General features: G+C 38.9%; 1 protein-coding gene across 7 annotated transcripts in view; it reads left to right on the forward strand.

The window, feature by feature from the left end:
• The window catches only part of Il1rap (interleukin 1 receptor accessory protein), a 142,132-nt gene that overhangs the window by 72,791 nt on the left and 50,018 nt on the right, over window positions 1-19,323 (forward strand). For 6 of the 7 annotated variants that reach the window (XR_008221796.1, XR_008221797.1, XR_008221795.1 and 3 more), the window contains exon 3: window positions 16,288-16,573. Coding sequence is in view for 4 of the 7 variants with exons in the window: in XM_052753880.1 (XP_052609840.1) it covers window positions 16,288-16,573 (286 nt within the window). In the remaining 3 variants the exon portion in view is untranslated. Of the gene's footprint in view, window positions 1-3,591; window positions 3,615-16,287; window positions 16,574-19,323 lie in introns of those variants that run through there. The other variant, XM_052753878.1, reaches the window with a different exon arrangement.

The following is a 19,323-nucleotide window of genomic DNA, read 5'->3' on the forward strand; positions in this document are numbered from 1 at the left end:
CATTAGGACAGTGTAAAGAGGAAAAGCTGGTGTTACAAGGAGGATTAGTGCACCTTTGCAGGAAGCTTGTTCCGGAGCAATCTCTAACCACACATCTGAAGGGTGCCTTGTGGATTTCCTGCCCCAGCCTGAGCCTTTTTCTGAATTTGGCATCCTTCCCTTATCTGACAAACCTTATCATCTGCTGTCATCTGCCCAAGGCTATTTCTTATTTTCTTCAAATTACTCAATCAAGAAAATTCCCTTTTTTGGTGGGAGTAAGGTATTTCTAATTATCTGGTCCAGAAAAGCCATCTGCCAAGTTATTAGCCCACTACTGTTGAACAGCCCAAGTGACATGAGAATGGATGACGGATGCTCTCAGCCACTCAGCTCTCCTCTCCCTTCTCACTTCCATCACTTTCCCTTTCATGACTTTGTTGACAAATACGAATTTTCCAGAGGCATTTTCTTTATCTTTGTTTGACACTTTTCTTTCATTCCCTCTCAAATAAGAGATATCTAAATTTTAATATTTTACAATATATCATCTTCTCTACAAGTGCTATTTGTAAATTTTTGAAAATTGGTCATTACTGTGAGACAGTGCTGGTGAAATACCTAAATACTTTAAGTATTTTTTTTTACTAAAGGTCAAATGTGTTTTAAATCAAAGAGACCCAGACCCGTGGGAGTGGTAAAACCTTCGGCAGTGTTTGAGCACTCACTATGGCAGGTGAGAGGAAACCTCGATATCAGTGATGATAAATCAGCTACAAACAAGGAAGCTTAAGAAGAGAGCACATTCACATGAATGGGCCCAAGGATCAGCACGGCGTCTTTAACACGAAGACTCTGGTACAGTGAGGCTAAATGGTGTCTGAAAGCTTCAGGACGGTCAGGCCACTAAGGCGCTGGTGGGTCGAGGAGCACACTTTGAATAAAAAGAAAAAGAACATGACATAAAAGTGTTTCTTTTTCATGTTAAATTTAGAGGTAGGACATTCAAAACTGGCAAAGCAGCTGCATAAGCGTTTCAAAATCCCGCCTTGTTTCACCAACTTTAGAGTGTTCCATTTTTATGACCTACGTTAGAACTGCAACTCCCAAGTCCATGTTCCAAGATAGAGGGACCAACGTGGCAGGAGCTGCAGAAGCTATTCCACGTAACAGTGTCTCTTAAGGAAGGTTTCTGAACTCTTCCCTAGGATAGTTTCAAACATTCCATTGGCTGGAACTTATTCCATTGGCTAGAGTTTCCTCACCATGTGTAAGTGAATGGCAATCTGGAAAATGTCACCTATATTCTGAGTAGCTATGAGTCACACTTAAATTTCTTGAACTCTAAAAGAAGGGGAGAGGTTGGCATAGCAGTAAGTGGAACATCCTCAAACAGGATCTGCCCCAGACTTGGAGATCTTCCCCAACTAAGAATGACAATTGATGGATTAACTGTAACTAGTACATATATGAAACTTCCTAGCATATGGACGACTCATTCATGTTTCATAACAATTCTGTATTACTAGGAGCCTCGATTCTTGGATGTAAAAGAGGTGCTGAAAATGTTCAAGAGACATCATTGGTCCCAATGTCTACCCTGGCTATCATTGCTAATGTTGGGTACCTCTACTTCACACGTCTGGTTTCCTCTACCATCCATGACCCATTTGTCTTACCAGGTTCTGTGGTTATGTCAAACTGACTTGTTAATCTCCAACATGCTACCGTAGATACAGTAGTTTGTTGTTTATTGCCAGTTACTGGTATTAGTAGGTGAGTTTTAGGAGGTCTTTGTAGTGCTGATGAGAACCTACTGTAATACTTACACATGATGGGATGCTTAGCACATGGTTTAGCAATTAACGCATAAAGCCAATAGGTGACAGAGACTGCCTTTGAATCATAGCTTTGATCTCCCAACCCTGATGCTCTGCTCTTTGCTACATGCTCGCTCTGTTTGGACACCTATTTGTTGTCATTCTGAAATTCCTGTATTTGTCACATAAACTTACCCATACTGATAGATTTATTGTGGATATTCATGATGCTCAATAGATGTGGCTGCCTATCTTACCATTGGCTCACCGCCTTGAGTCACACATACCACTTGAAAACACAAAATTAAGCAAACTACTAGAACAGATGTCAGGCCAGCCTTTGTGGTTCAGTTACTCTCTGTTGTCACATAGCAGTACTAGAAGATTCTGATGGCAAGACTTTTAAAGTGATCTCATCAACATTGGACTCCAGTTTAGAATGTAAAAATGAATTGGTAATAATCCTAATGTAGTCTCAGCACTACCACCACCATCCTGTACTCTTTTTATTATAATATAAAATTATAAAACCAAATAATACCATGCTTATGTTTAGATGCTATTTTTCAATTAGTGTTACAAGTCCTAAGATAGACAGGCCCCCAATTTGAAGGTATTGCAAAATAGGAGCGAGGTCTGACCACTCACTCTATCAAATAGAATAGTAATGATGGAAATTAGGAAATTAATTTAGTATTCCATGTAGCTATATCAAGTAGATAAAGGGATTAGTGTCCTCAGCACCGTCTTCCAAAGCACTGACTTTCAAGTCAAGTAGAAAAGGAGTTGAAGTGGGGATGAAGTGTATGCATACTGAAGTAGCCTTGGTCACAGGTTGGTCTGGTTGTTTATTATCTCATGTCTAGTTCTACAAGGTCTTGCAGTCATATTGCTTTACGGAGCAATGCAATTCCTTTCCCATCATGAAGCTGATTGTTGCTGCTTAAGGACTCAGCCTCAGTTCCTGTCATGAGGCAATAGTTCTATGTGGGGAGAGTCTCATCCTGCTATGATCTACCTACAAGGCTCAACATTCCTAGAATCTTGAAAACATTGTTCTTCCTCTTTGCTAGATGATTTCAACATGAAAGGCAGATAAGAGAGGTTAGGAAAATTTAAGATCAATCAACCTTATATTACAAATTTTTGCTAATCACATATATTTTCTTATGTGACTAATATGTCTATATCTATAGTGTTAAGCAAAAATCTTTTCTACAATGGAAATTAGGGAGGAGATGAATTCAACAGGAAGACATAGACACTAAGCTTCTAATTTGAGATGCTCATTAAGTAGCAAGCTGGAGGGAAGAGGCAGTATGATTTAGTAAAAGCAGCTTTGCTTGTTACAATAGTTCATTTTGGTAATCTTACATCAATCTTAGCTTTATGAAAACTTACTAACTTTATGTGGACCAATTCAGATTTGTCATGTAGATTAAGCTTATATATTGCTATAGTTTAAATCTTGAATGTTCTCCAAAGGCCCATGCCTTGAAGACTTACTTACCAGCCTGGAACACTGGAAAACTGTAGAGCTTTTAAGGGGTGGAGCCTATTGAAAAGAATTTAGTTTCCTGGGGAATATTGGAACCATAGCCCTGTCCTTTCTCTGTTTCTTTCTGACTTCTAGGATTTGAAGATGCCTCCTCTACAACAGAAGCCCACAATAACAATATCAACAAGATCATGGGCTGAACATTCTATAATCTTGAGTCAAAGTTACTCTTTTTAAGTTCATTTACCTCATATATCACATCAAGAAAAAAATATGTAATCTTTTATATGAGGCCCCTTAAGTCTGTTGCCACATAGGTAAGTTATATGTGCAGAAACTGAGATGAATGGAAGTATTTTATCTGAGGTCATATCAAAAGTGAATTTTATATGGAAAGTAATTTCACATGGAAAGGATTTCTACTCTAGGTCCTCCACAATGCAAATCTTTGTTCTTGCTTTTCTGTATCTGAACATCCTGCATTCTTATACACCCCAACACTCAGCTCAGTGCCACAGCAGGTTCTCAATAAATATTTAATAAATACAAATATATGAACAGCTTTCCTATGGGAAATATTCTGCTTTGAATGTTTGTGCATAGATTTGGAACAAGTGCCCTGGATCTATGTTTGGGCAGCTTTTATTTGTGCTACCACTCAGGCAAAAGGAAGCCAGTGAATCTCTCTGTCTCCGTTTCCTGGCATGTAATGTGGGAATGGGCATGAGGCCCAAGAGGGTGTTGTGAGATTAATTAGTTAAAATGTATACCCTGCTATATAAATGCTAATTGCTGTCAGGAGCGTGGGCTGGATTTTCCAGTGACTTGGCTTTGCCCAGCTTTTCCATTACTCCTGTGTGTCACCCAGGCTCAGCCTTAAGAAACCCTTTGGCTGAGAGAAATGATGACTTTGTGTCTCCCTCACGTTGAAGGGCCAATTTAGACAGGACTTCTACTGTGGAGTAAACTGTGTAAGAAAAGGCATTTTAAACAAAAAAGTAACTCACTGTACTAGTAATTTGATACAATCCCTTTGCTAGTATTAGAAATGACTCTATTTACGTAACAGCCTTTCCCTGTCTATTCTAAGGCCAGTGCCTGGAGTGAATCATATAATTATTTTGGTATTACACGACATTGCAGCTTGTTGCCGCAGATTTCATTTTTATTTGCTCATTGAATAATTTTTAAAATGCCCTGAAAAAATACCCTCCGGTAACAGCTAGAGAAATTTAAAAACTCACAGAATAAATTTCAAATGGATACATATCCCAAAGGAAAAGCTCAATAATAATAACATTTTTACTAATGGTCATGAATACTGATATGTATATTCTCAGTCCCTGTGGGAAAGAGTCTGGGTCACTTACAGTTTTACTTATATAAAACATAATGCAAAGGAGATATCTAGCAGGTATAGTTATTTCTTGTCCCTTAGAAATAAATTACATGTAGTTTAGTTGAAAGTATATTAAGTCACTGGAATCAGGTGGAAATCTTGGTGTGTTGTCTTTATTTAGATGTCAATATGTAGAGACCTTCAATAAGTACTATTTCTTATTATTTTTATATATGTATTCTTTGAGAATTTAATACATTGCATTTTGATATTAACTCCCCTCACTCAATTCAGCTCAAATCTAAGCCCCATTCTTATCCATCAACCTTGTGTTCTCTTTTTTTAAAAAACCCATTGAGTCCAATTTGTGCTGACCGTGTGCTCTTGAGTGTATAGCCATCTACTGGAGCATGATGGATCATACCCTTAATGAATGCTAACTCTCCCTCTTGGAGCAGCTATCAATTCGCAAGAACTCTTCTGCAGAATTCTCAGCCCCAAATGGGACATCTATATCAAACTTCCTCCTTTCAAGGCTCAGTGATTATCACAGAAGAGAGAGCAGAAAGACTGTAAGAGCCAGAGGTGGTGGATGACTGTGAAAAACTGTTTTCTGGACACAAAGGGCATTGCACCTATGAACTTACAGTGTTCATGACTATGTGCAAAAGATCTGAGTACGCTCAAGGCAGGCAAAACCCCAGCATAGGAGTCAGGGGAAGGTGGGAAAAAAGCCTTACTCTTACTTGAGAAGCTATCAGCAACAAGTACTATTTTGTTTTAGTTTTTATTCTTGTTTTTGTTTTCCAAGATAGGGTTTCTCTGTGTAGCTTTGGAGCCTGTCCTGGAACTCTCTCTGTAGACCAGGCTGGCCTCAGACTCACAGAGTGATGGATTAAAGGTGTGCACTATAACCCCTGGCCTAACAACAAATACTATTTTTAAAGTTATCTGTTCTTGATTTACTTATGTTAGGAAACAAAACTTCTATCCACATTAGTCATGATAGGCATTGATTTTTTATGACAAATTTCAGTGTCTTAACACAATAGAGATTTTTAAAATTTCTTTATTCATCTCATGTCAAAGTTCCTTGAAAGTAAGGTCCTATTTCTAGGAAGTTCTACTCCCAACTGGTAGGGACACAGGATCCCATCTTAGGATGCCATTAAATCATCACAGAAAACCACAATCAGTCAAAATACAGAGAACAAGTGATCATCTGGTACCTAGACCCATTTATGCATCTACAGTACAACCTCTGCACTTAAGGCTCAGGGCACATCACGAAAGAGGGGGCGGGAAGACTGTAAGAGCCAGAGGACCAGGAAATCTTCCATGAGATTGTCTTCTGGAAATATCAGAGAAGCTGCACCCATGAAGTCTCAGCAACATGGCTGCCTCAACCAGACCTGAATGAGTACAATACCAATAGACAGGCTAATAATGAAGAGGGAAATCTCATGGAGCCCTTCCATAGACAAAGACATAGATGTAGGCAACTAAGATATGCTGAGAATGGGAGAAATATTTCCCAAATCAGGAATGAGCCCCATAGTTGGTTATCCAATACCAAGTGATCAGCTCTGAAATCATACATATGCAAGTAATAATAGATAGATTGATCAGGTTGTATTTATGTTTTTAGACATATGTGTGGGGTTGTGTATACATACATTTGTGTATATAAATTAATAATAGCTAAAGAAAAGGAAGCCATAATTTTGAAAGGAGGCAAAGAGGATACATGGGAGGGGCTGGGGAGGGAAGGAAATGGTATAATTGTATTTAAATTAAAAATTAAAATTCAAGAAAATTTGCTGCTGTTTTTTGTTTGTTTGCATCTTTGGTTTTGTTTTTCTGTTCTATAAGACCTCCATGTAAGGATAGGGGAAACTTCAAAGATTATGGATGGGGTTACAAGCATATTACTTGTACCCTTGTTTCTTTGCATAGGCCAAATCACATGCCTTAAACTTAAGATTTAGGCATATGACCTTCCCATGGACCTGGCAGGAGAACACCGTATTAATAAGCATCTAGCCAATGTCTACCACAGACTAAACTGTGATCACCAAAGATACAGTTGACATTCATCTGCCTGAGTACTTGTTTGTGACTGAGATTTCATGCTAGCTCTCCTTTTTTCCTGTCTCCTTACTATCAATCTTTAGTAATGGCTGTAAAGACCTGCAGGCACCAAAGTGTCAGGTTGTAATATTGGAGAGTTTTCATTAATGAAGGTATAATTGACTCTCAGCAGGGCATTTTGTTTTTCTCTAACTTCCCAATCATCCACTGATAGTGAATGATGGTCCTGTGATCCATGGCCCAGGTAGGGCCTCTGAATGAAACAGATTGTAGAATGAGGCTGTGGGCTGAATCTGGAGTGATGGGTCAGCGACAGTGGCCAATACCTTAATGGAAGTATTATACTCTCCTGAATACTCTCTGTTGTCTTCAAATCCATGCATGACACCCCAGGACATATGTTGTCTTCTCCAAATCCCCAACCAATGACCACTATCTAGCCTTCTACCATAGATGCAGCATTTGGGTAAATACTTAAAACTAAGAATGTCCATGGCCTCAAAGATCTAAACAGTACACATGGCCACCTCACAACTGGAAATATAATTGCAGAACTCTTAATATGGCATGCATGCATCACTAATTTTAATATGATTAGCACCACTTATAATTATGAAATAGGTCACACACTTAAAGAAACACCTTGGCCTTCCCCAGTGCAGCAGTGTTCACTCATTGGAATCTCATGTGCTGCCTCTCAACTTATGGCATTTTTACCTCCTCTTCTAAATAAAACTTTTAGTTGCTGACCTGTCTATGAATTCTTCTATTTTTGAGACATACAGTATGGATAGAAATGGCCTGACCACCCTGTCAGATGTCCCCTGAATCAGAATGATAATTTTCATCTAAGAGTCTTGCCTTTACCATCATCTACTTGTGATAAAAGTGGAGTTTTGATGGAGCTGCTTTTGGGAGCAAAACAGTAAAGGGTGTCTTTAGGAAGCATATGCCTGTGATACCTAAGGTCATCCAGACAGCAGGCATAGCACTGTGAAGTTCGCGCCTCCATCAGCTGTTCAAACTTCGGTCTCTTTGTCTTTTAAAGTGTATATTTTCTAATTGAAAAGTGAACTGATGGTCATATCCATTCATAGTAACACAACTTTTGTAATTAAAGAAATAAAATGAAGAAATATTCTAAAAGAAAGTATGTGCCTCTAAGGACATTTGACACTAGGAACAGATTTATCAGTTGTATTAGGTGACATATTCTTTTCCTCCCTCCCTCCCTCTCTTCTTCCTTTCCTCCCTCCTTTCCTTCTTTCCCTCCATCCTTTTCTCCTTTTTCTAATTTTATCATTTATCAACATTGTTCGGATATTTTAAGTCAGTCATTGTAAGACATAGTATGACATTCCTTACCCCACTAGTTGTCCTCCTCAAAGACACTTTTAAACATCTTATTTATTTCTTTGGCCATGTCCCATCTGTATCTTGCTTATCCATTTGTGTACTTATTATCTTTTTATTCAACCCAACTTGTCATATTTTTATTCTTATTATAATACATGAAAATTTTTCCTATTTATTCTTCACTATCCAATACTATTGCATATTTAATTGAATCAACAGCCATTTAAATATTATAACCTTACTTTACAATAAACTATTGTTAGGTTTCTTTTCTAATTTTTGAATGTATTAATTGTATTTACCATGTTCTCACTCTAGTTTGTCTTTTTCGTAACCATTTTCTTACTTTTTGATTGATTTTCTGTGTACTTTTTTCATAGTGATAATGTCACTGTAATCTATCAGATGCTTGATTATTTCTTTTTCTTTTTTTTGCTGGCTAATAAAATTTTCTTTCTTTATTTTACAATACAATTATATATTTCTTTTTAATGTATGTTTTCACCCGCCCTTCTTTGAATTGTTCTTCACTGAACCCAGTCACGTGGCTGTTATCCTGAGACCTTCAGTCATCCTGTGGATTATTCCTTTGCTCACTTAAATGGACTCCCTGTTCCTGATCCTGTGTTTTCCTTTTAATTATTTTTGTCATTTTCATGACATACATACTCCAAAGGCTTTCAGATAGAGAGCATGGGAAATAACATGAATAAGTTTTATGTGTCTGCAAATATGACCTTAACACCTGATTGTCCATTATGTTTAGAGTCAAGACTGGAAATTGTTTTTCTTCCCTTATGCCCTACTATTTCTCTTCTAGTCTTTAGTTTGGGTTTTGATGCTCCTGCAGCATGTTCCTGTCTGATGTTACTTAAGTATGCAGTTTTTGTCATTCTTACTCCGTTGTAGTTTGTAAAATCATTTCTATCATTATAATATTTTCAAAACACCCTACTGGTATACATCTATTTTCACTGACTGTGGTGGGGCGTAATGGGTGTAATGATAGGGGCCTTTTCATCAGAGTGTTCTGTATTTCCACTCTGGAACTTTTTCCTTTGAGTTATTTAATTGCAAGTTTTCTTCTTTCTCTTTAATTTCCCTTGTTTTGTGGCTTGTATCATGAAATGCTGTACTTCCTCGACTGGTTTTCTAATTTCAGCATCTGTTTTCTATATACTTTCCTTTTCTCTTTACAGTTTAAGGAAAGATGTCAATTTTAACTTTTAAAAAACCATGCATTACAGTTTTACATTTGTAGCTACACTGGAATTCCAGTCTTTGTCTCTCTGAGTATTACTCCATTACAGGATCTTATTTTCCTGCAGGAATGTGGGTCTGCTCCCCACCTCTCTGAAGATAAGAACTGCAATGCTTTTTAAAGTGTTTTCCTTGAATAATCTTAGTTTTCACCAAATTCCTTTATTTTATGTCATTGAGTTGTATACTTTATGCAGACATTTTTCTCAGATTCTTCCTGGGTTGTATAATCATATTTAAGAAGCTGAATGTGAATGTGAGACTTAACTTCAAAACTCTCCTTGGGGGATGTGGCTGCACAGTGAATTCAAGAGTCTCAAGTTAAAATACTTGGTCTTTCACTGAAGATTGTTTTGTTTTCCTGCTTGTGGGTGTGTGCAGAAGTCTGAATGTTAGAAAGGTGTGGTGGTGGCCATGACTTTAATCCCAGTACTGGGGAGAAGAGACTCTAAAGACCCTCTGGTCTACATATCAAGTTCCAGGCCAGCTAGAGCTACATAGTAACAAAAATAATTTGGAGCCGGGCAGTGGTGGCACACGCCTTTAATCCCAGCACTCGGGAGGCAGAGCCTGGTGGATCTTTGTGAGTTTGAGGCCAGCCTGGTCTACAGAGCGAGATCCAGGACAGGCACCAAAGCTACATCAGAGAAACACTGTCAAAAAAAAAGAAAAAATCCCACAAAACCAACCAACCAAACAAACAAACAAAAAAACTAAAAAAATAATTTGGATGCCCTTACTTTGGAGGTGCGTGTTGAACACTGCTCAGTGAGAGAAATGGAAGGGAGCTCAGGATATAACTTTGATTGATAGTTTTCTTCTAATCCTTTCTATTTTACCACTCTCCCACGTCATTAGTGTTTGGAGTATCTGATTCATTTGCCAGGTTAGGCTATATTGATGCTATTAGTAACAAGCAAATCTCAATCACTATGACTAAGAAGACCTCCTGCATTACAAGGAGGGACCTAAACAAGGAGTCTCAGTATATGTGTCATATTTCATAAGATAAAAGAGAGCTTGAGGAAATGCACCCTAGCCATTAAAACACCCACCACAAGTGGCATTTGTATATTGACCTAAGTAAGTCACACACCTCTTCTTACTTAAGATGTCTGTATGTGAGGAGGAGGCCTGAGTATGTAGGGCAATCAGCAATGATGACTCCTTGTGTTGGTGCTGACAGTTTCTGAATCTTGGCTGCATTCAGCATTGCAGCTCAGTTTGTTCTCCAACATTTCCTTGCTGGCTTAAGATTAATATTTTGAAATCTGCTAAATTTGTTATCCTGTGTCCCTTTACTATTGACATAGTCACATAGTCATTTCTCTTTTTCTTGTTGTTACTTTGGATCATGTCTTGGATAAATATTTTGGTTTTAGTGGAGCTCAAGAAAGTAGTAAAACTGGGTGTACATATTAGAACTGTTAAGCTTATCAGGAAAGCTGATATTGTAATTTTCTGTAAACTAAATGGACTTTTTCTGCGGCTTCACAGCACTAATGGAAATGTAATTCATATTTTATAAAAATAATACTATGCAGTTATCACAAATGCATGTTGATGTAAGCAGCCTTTGGACGTTCCAGTTCTCCATGCATGTTGAATATAAAAAGCAATGTTAATGAAAGAGAATCAAAAGTTACTCACTGCTGAGTCTTGGAAAGTACTGTGGAATTTCCTGGAGGATTACTTAGAAGTCACATATTTTTATTTTTCTTTTTCTGAGATAGAAAGATGCAATTCCTGACTTTTGTCAAAAGTAAAACAATTTTTGTCTTAGTTATGTTGACTGTTCGTTACTGTGGCAAAAAGGTTGTAGAGCAATCCTCAACTTCAATGACAAGACTTCACTTTAACTATTACACATGTGGCTGGGCTCATGAGTCTGCAGGTTGCCGGAGAGGGTTACTCTAGGCTGGCTGGGCAGTTTGGTTTGGGCTTTGGCCAGACAGCTGTCCTTTTGGATGTGGTCCATGTGTACACAAGTTGTTTCTCATTTCAACTCTGAGTTGAGCCAGGTTTATTCTTATAGTGATAAGAGGGTTCCAAGAAGACAAAAAGGTTGTAAGTTTTAAGGTCCTTGGCTGCATTATATCTGCCAGTGTCAATTTCAGTGGTACGCCAGATTCAAGGGGGCAGGGGGTAGAAACAGTGTAGCTTCCCCTGGTAGAGGATGATGCTGTGGAGCAGAATAAGAATACAGGTTGGTTCAGAAGACCACCTCGAGAGTCTTCAAATGATGGTTCAAAATAACTTTTATGTTGAGAGAGATAAAGCAGGCACATCAGAGGAGGAGTTTAAATTATCTGTAACTTTACTTTCTGGGAGGAAAAGATGCCCTAAGTGGTGACATATAAGTGGTGACTGCCATTCACTACCTCACCCTTCTTACTCAAAAGCAAACTGTTCAACTTATTAAAGACAAGATTTGGGGATAGTGAGATGGCCCAGCTCTTCCAGTGGACCCAGGTTCAGTTCTCAGCACCCACATGGTATCTCACAGCTTTCTGTACTTGCAGTTCCAGGGAATTCGATGCCCTCTTCTGTGGTGCCTGAGGGCACCACACATGCATGTGGTGCACACACATACGTGCAGGCAAAACACTCTTACATATAAAATAAACATAAATAAAGCCCTTTTTTTTTTAAAAAAAAAGTGAGTTCAATAAAATTTTATATTTAATGATAACTTATAAATTATATATATCATTCTAATGTTATATATCATAATCCAAATTAATCATTCCAGAGGAAAAATATCTTTCACATTTTGAGCGACTTATGCAGGTAAATGTGATAATGAAAATATTTTTAAAAGCTATAAATAGTAACATTCAATGAATATGAGGATATTATAATTAATACAACTTTAAGAAGTATTTTAAAAGAGAGAAGGAGGGAGAGAACATGTAGTTGGGAGGGTAGGGATATAGCTGAGGATCTGGAAGGCATTTCAGAGGGATAGAAACATGAACAAAATACATGATATAAAGTAATAAAAACATTATTTAAAAAACAGCTTACTTAGGTAATTACAGCTTTAGTGCCTGTACATGATGAGTCCTTCTATTACCTGTGATTAAAAGTGGGATATGTAAAAAAGTTTAGAAAGGAAGTGGTCATTTTATTTTTTAACAATATTTTACTTAGTTGATATTTTAATGCTTTTTCATGTATACAATATATCTTGATCATTTCCACCCCTTACTCTTCCCTCCCACCCCTCTGGAAGCTGCTCAACATGCCCCTCCTGCCTTTGTGTCTTCTTTTTTTCTGACTTAGTGAGTCCAGTAAGTGATGCTCAAATGTGCATGGGTGTGAGGCATCCTCGATCACATGGGCAACCTACCAGTGGCCACACACTTGAAGAAGACTCCCCCTCCCCTAGCAGCTGCCAACTGCCAAGAACTCCTTACTAGGGGTGGGAATTCATGAGCTCTTGTCTAGTCCATGCTGGGGTGTGGATTGGCTTGATCTTGTGCATGTCTTGTGTGGGTATCCATGTGAGTGCCGAGTCCTGTCCAGGAGACAGCCTTTTGCAGCACTCTGGGACATTCTCCAGCTCTTACGTTCTTTCAGTCCTCTCTGATGTTATCTTCTGTGGGTGTTGGATATAGGAAGATTGACAACAAAGCTAAACACTCAATAGTCATTATTCTCAGCCCTTTGACCATTTCTGAGTCTCTGCATTGACTACTGCTCACTGCAAAGATAAAAGAGAAGCTTCTCTGACCAGGTTGAAAGCAGCACTAATGTATAGATTTAAACATAAATATTTAGAAGACAATTTGAGAACATGTACCCTTCACAAAACAACAATAGTAAGTCATTCTCCACCACGGTATGACCTTCCCAGCCATGGGATTTTGACCAAGTAGGTTTACAGTACAAGGCATTAATTCTTTGCTGTGCAACAGGCCTAAAATCTAATCAGAAAGCAGTTGGTCACCCCCATAACAGGCATACCACTATTTTATGAAGGGATACATCTTGTCTGGCAGATCAGTATTATATCAGGCAGAGTCTGCCACTGAGTAAGTACATTGATTTTTTTTTTCCTCCAGTGGCCTGCAAAACACATTCCAACACTGTGAGAGCTAGCCAGCATAAAGGAAGTTTCCTAGTCAGTTCCAGCTTGATCTGTGTGTTTTGGAACCAAACTGTGCTATGTTCAGCCATAGGGTCATATCATCTAGTTACAATAGGCAGCCAAGAACAATAACAATCACAACCACAACCACAACAACAGCAGCAACAACAACAGTAATAATAATGGTCTATGTTGTCTGAGATGTCTCTGGGGTCTCCCAATCAGTAACTTGTAGGGAGGTATCCCACACTAAGCACCCCGATTCATTTAATAACATATTTCTTCTGGAGGAAGCATTATCCACCCATGCAGAGGACCGCTGTTCAAACTCCTTCTGTTTTCGTTGTTAAATCATGTTTTTAATTAGCTCCCCAAATAGTGGATTTCCATAAAGTTTGTTAAACATTATTAGTTTTGATTAACCCACATCTGGTCTGCTCTTTCCCGCCATCTCTCTGCTTCCACCCCTGCTTAAACCTTATATTCTCAATATTCTTCCCCTACCTTGTCATCACACGTGTGCAACTCTCCCCAACTCCCAGGGTCTCTTCACTTTCTGTAGCTTACAGACCTCTACAAACACCCCAGATTAAACACAGATCTACAAAATTAAAGATCAGATTCACTTACGAGAGAGAACATGTGGAGTTTGTCTTTCTGGGCCTAGATGACCTCACTTAATATAGTATTTTCCAGTTCTGTACTTTTCCTGCATAATTCAATTTTTATTTGTAGCTGAATACAATCCCATTATCTCTATCTATCACATTTTACTCATCTATTCATCAGTCAATGGACATCTAGGGTGATTCTATTTCCTAGATGTTGCGGACAGAGTACCAATGAACATGGATGAGTATCTCTGTCACATGATATATAATCCTTTGGATTTAAGTCCAAGAGTGGTATAGATGAGTCGTGCAGTAGTCCTATTTGTAGCTTTTTGAGAAACCTTCACACTAATATTCTCACTTGATGCACCAACTTGTACTCACACAAATAGTGCATAAGGGTCCTCTTTCCCCAAATCCTCACCAGCATTTGTTATCAATTGTTTTCTTGATGATAGTAATTCTAACTTGGTGAGACAGAATCTTAAAGTAGTTTAAATATGCTTGATGGTGTTCATCATGTTTTGAAAGTATTTATTAGCCATTGGTATTTCTTCTTTGGAGAATGCCTTTCTTTTATCAGTTCATGGCCTGGAACTTTCTATGCACACCAGGTTGTCCTCGAACTCACAAAAATCTTACTGCATATGTCTTTTGAATACCTTGATCGCCTTAACCAGTGTTTTAGATTTTTCATTTCAGAGGTCTGTCTTAGTTACTTTTCAATCACTGTGACAAGTCACTAAGACCAAAGCAGCTTTTAAAAGAGAGCCTTTCCTTGAGATGATTGTCTCAGAGGGTCAGAGTCCATGAAGGCAGAACAAAGGCATGGGAGCAGGAACAGCTCAGAGCTCACAACGTGGTCCACAAACAGGAAGCAGAGAGCACAATGGAAATGGCAGGAGTCTTTTGAAACCTCAAAGCCTGCCCCCAGTGACACGCCTCCCCTAACAAGGGCACATCTGCTAATCCTTCCCAAATAGTTACAGCAACTGAGGACCAAGCATTCAAACATACAAACCTATGGGGGCCATTCTCATTTAAGCCACTGTAAGGTCATTCATAGCCTTGCTTACTATTTTATTTTAATTATCATTACCTATGTTAAACAAAACACTATTTCCCGTTTATTATAAATAATACGGAAAGGTTTAGATGTAAATTAGAATGTAAGGAAGCTTATATTAAGTTTAAATTTTCTATGCATTTTCTATTTTATATAGTATATCATGTTTTATACATGTTATAGCACATAGGTATATATGTTATATATTCATGTACTTATATTATATATGTATATGTACTTATGTATGACTATTAAATGTACAAGGAATAAATAAAACTGTTATCTGGTGGCTTGGCTGGTTCTAATAGGACAATTACCACCCATGAAATCCTCTCTGTATTCTTTAGGAACCTTCCATATTGTAGCAGTCTGATATCACTCTCAGGAACAAAAGTGATTATTATGTCATTTTTTCCTGAATACACCAGTGATTACTTTTCATTATATAATGAGTTGTAAAAAAAAAAATGTTGTTTTTTGTTTCCAGTCACTGGAACACTAACAGATTCCTAAGTTCTACAGCCCTGTTTGTACAGTGCAGCCCTCCCTTGATATGAATGGACGTCCCAGGTCGAGATGCATCACAACTGTAAAACACACTGACTTTTAAATATGTACTACCCAAAATATAAATGTGTGAAAGATCACTAATGTATTGGGTTTATTGAATTTTTCAGTTAACAAAATACAGCATTTCATTTTGCCTTTTTAACGGGGCAAGGAGGTATCCTCTATTGAGTTTGTGACTTGCACTCTATTTCTGCTGAGAAGTACAGGTCTGTCCCGAAAAGCAGGAGACCTGGGGAGAAGTAGGAGTCTTCTCTCCCTCTAGACAAGGAGTGTCTTTTCAGCTATGATTCCATCATCAAGACCTTTCTGCCTCTGTGGCTTAATAAAGCCATGTCTTCTCTTTAAGACATTCCTTGAAGGAGTCCACAGTACCATAGTCACCTATAACTGTCACCAGAAGTCACAGCGGAAAATGATAAAGAAATGGAGAGGAGTAATTCCTTCTCCTGGCAGGTGCTTACTGTGTATATTTATCAGAGGGAAGTTATCGGAGATGTCTGGGCGAAAAGGCCAGGAAAGTATCAAGGAGGCAGTGCTCTGGAGGTCTTTATTGAGAAATGACTCATCTACCCCTTCTCTTTGCTTTTTTTTTTTTTTTTTTCAGAACGCTGTGATGACTGGGGACTAGATACCATGCGACAAATCCAAGTGTTTGAAGATGAGCCAGCTCGCATCAAGTGTCCCCTCTTTGAACACTTCTTGAAGTACAACTACAGCACGGCCCATTCCTCTGGCCTTACCCTGATCTGGTACTGGACTCGGCAAGACCGGGACCTGGAGGAACCCATTAACTTCCGCCTCCCAGAGAATCGCATCAGTAAGGAGAAAGACGTGCTCTGGTTCCGGCCCACCCTCCTCAATGACACAGGCAATTACACCTGCATGTTGAGGTAGGCTGCTTCCCAGCATGACTTTCCCTTGTCCTTGTAGTCCCTGGGGTTTTATTTAAATCATGAATATGCCATGACAACCAGGCAGGGGAAGGACACATTTAGATGGGTTATGCCTTACCCCAGTGGCCCAGCTGATATGGGAGGAAGGAGGTGTGCAGAGAGTATGTCTTTGAGAATATTCTTCACGGGTGGTTCCTTTTAAGAAGACAGCAATGTTGTCTGAATCTGGGGTTGAGTTTATTGGCTTCTTTCCATGGCCCTGGATCCTGCCTACATGCTTGCCTTGCCTGGAGGCGTCGTTTTCCTGGAAAATGAACAATGAAGAGCCAACTCATATCTGTTATGCTTGGCTTTTTCTTGAAGTACCTGGCAGAGATACCACACTCAGAGTATGTTTGTAGAAGAAAGACTATTTGGGATGCATCGAATATATTTAGCACAGTGCTTTTAAATTTTCAACCAAAATTCTCCTCAGAAGCAAGTGAATACCATGCCCCCTGGGAATCCAAAAATACGATCTAAAGCAACCAACCAAATTTTATCAAATCTGTCTTTGTTCTTGAAGCATCTATGTGTCTTTTATTGTTAATGTTACAAAATGCCCATTTTCTTTTCTGCACATCAATGTGAATGTCTGCTCCAAAAATTTTTTAGAATACCTAAATCCCTTTGAAAAAAAATCACCACAATTGGTCTTAGCAGTCATAGTACCATTTTGCTATCAATCTGCAATGTGTTTTCTATTGTCATACATAGGACATATTTGTTTCTTCATTTAACACAATTTTCTATCATTTAATAGGTATGTTGGTATCAGTTTTGGAGGCTACAAGTCTGAGATCATGGTTGGCATGGTGGATTTCATTGGCTTACATATGTTGATCTTCTTCTAAACTCTTCTTCTTCCTGTATCTGTGTCCTAACCTTTACTTATAATGAAGTGCTTGCACTGGATGGCAGTCCATGTATAACTTCATTTGCCTTCCTTATGTCTTGAGAGGCCCAATTCCATATGTAATCCAGTCCTGGGGTTCGGTGAGCTAAGTACTTAACATTTGAATTAATGGGAACTATCAACACAGTTGATCCTCTAATAATGTGTAAGCCCATTTCCTTTCTTTCTTGTGGATATTAGCTCTTCCTTACCGAGAGATAGAACAAAGTTTTGACAAATGTATGCTATGTTATTAGTTGAAATGTTCTCTGCTCCACTCCCCCCGCAAAAATAAATCTTTAAATCCCTGGATCTTTGGAGAAAACTTGTAGCCTGTAATGTCCCTTGGACATTGTCATCTGATAATAATTTTATTGGAATAAAGTTTAGATGCACACATGGACTTCCAGTAAACAAGGAATGCTCATGTTCTTATTATCTATGTCCAAAAATGCTCTAAGTGGTGGCATCAAGCAGCTTGTATCAGAAAGAGCACTGGGTGAGGTGAGAGACAGAGAAACAAGACCTTTGTTGCTGCCTAGCTGGTGAACTAAGGCAAGTTTTGTACAAAACTGGAGCTTTGGCATCTGTACCGATGCCGTGGGAGGGCAGAGCACATCTTCTTGGAGTTCCTTTTCAACTTTGACAACTGTTAATCCTTTACCATTTCCCCGGAGAACATCAGCAAATCCCTGCGAAGGAGCCTTTAACCGCTTCTGCTTGGCTTTTACCTTTGCTCTGCACCTGGCGTTGCTGATGTTGCTGCTGTGCACCCAGTGGTGCAGAACCTGTATTACTCACCCACTAACTGTCTTCAAAGCTCTGGCTAGGGTGGCCCATTAAGCCCTGCTTATAGCATTCAATAGCTTTCCTAGACCAGAGCCCCAGAGAAGTCCACATTCTTCCACAGAGCAGCATGGTCACATGTGTCGTAGCTGTAGTCACTCCTTCCTGCTAACTTCTGTCTGAGTTTCTTTCCTATTGCTGTTGTGAGGCACACGGCCAAGGTAACTTATAAAAGGAAGCATTTCATTTGGGGCTCATGGTTCCCGGGAGTTAGAGTGCATGGCCTTCAAGGTGGAGAGCATGAGAGCAGGCAGGCGTGGTGGTGAATTGGTAGCTGAGAACTCTTAGCTTGAGATGATAACCATGAGGCAAAGAAAGCTAACTGGGAATGGCATAGGTCTTTGAAGCCTCAAAGTTCATCCTCAGTGACTAATCTCCTCCAATAACGTCATATTTCTTCTTTTTTTCTTTTTTGTTTTTTCTTTTCTTTTCTTTTTTTTTAAAGACAGGGTTTCTCTGTGTAGCTTTACACCTTTCCTGGAACTCACTCTGTAGCCCAGGCTGGCCTTGAACTGACAGAGATCCCCCTGCCTCTGCCTTCTGAGTGCAGGGATTAAAGGCATGTGCCACCACCACCCAGCAGGTCACACTTCTTAATCCTACCAAAGAGTTCCACCAAGAGGGGACCAAGTTCTTAAACATATGAGGCTATGGAGGACATTCTCATTCAAATTGCTAAATAGGTTTGGGTATGTTTATGGCTATGGAGTTAGATTCATTTTATTTTATTTTATTGCTCATATTCCCATATTCAAATGGTAATGTTGAACTGACATGTTACTAGGATTACAGATAATGGGTATAGTATATTCAGATAGTTTTAATTGTTATATATATAATTAAGGAACATCCAAGGTGCTCACTGTAAAAGGGACCTAGTGGAGAAGTTCAGGGTAGGGGATAGTGGAGAAGATTTTGACAGAGATGTGGCTCAGGCTGGATAAACATCACTGCACACTTTTCCACT

The sequence above is a fragment of the Peromyscus californicus genome, unplaced genomic scaffold (assembly GCF_007827085.1).
Source record: "Peromyscus californicus insignis strain IS unplaced genomic scaffold, ASM782708v3 Scaffold_25__1_contigs__length_3188244, whole genome shotgun sequence".
Taxonomy (NCBI): domain Eukaryota; kingdom Metazoa; phylum Chordata; class Mammalia; order Rodentia; family Cricetidae; genus Peromyscus; species Peromyscus californicus.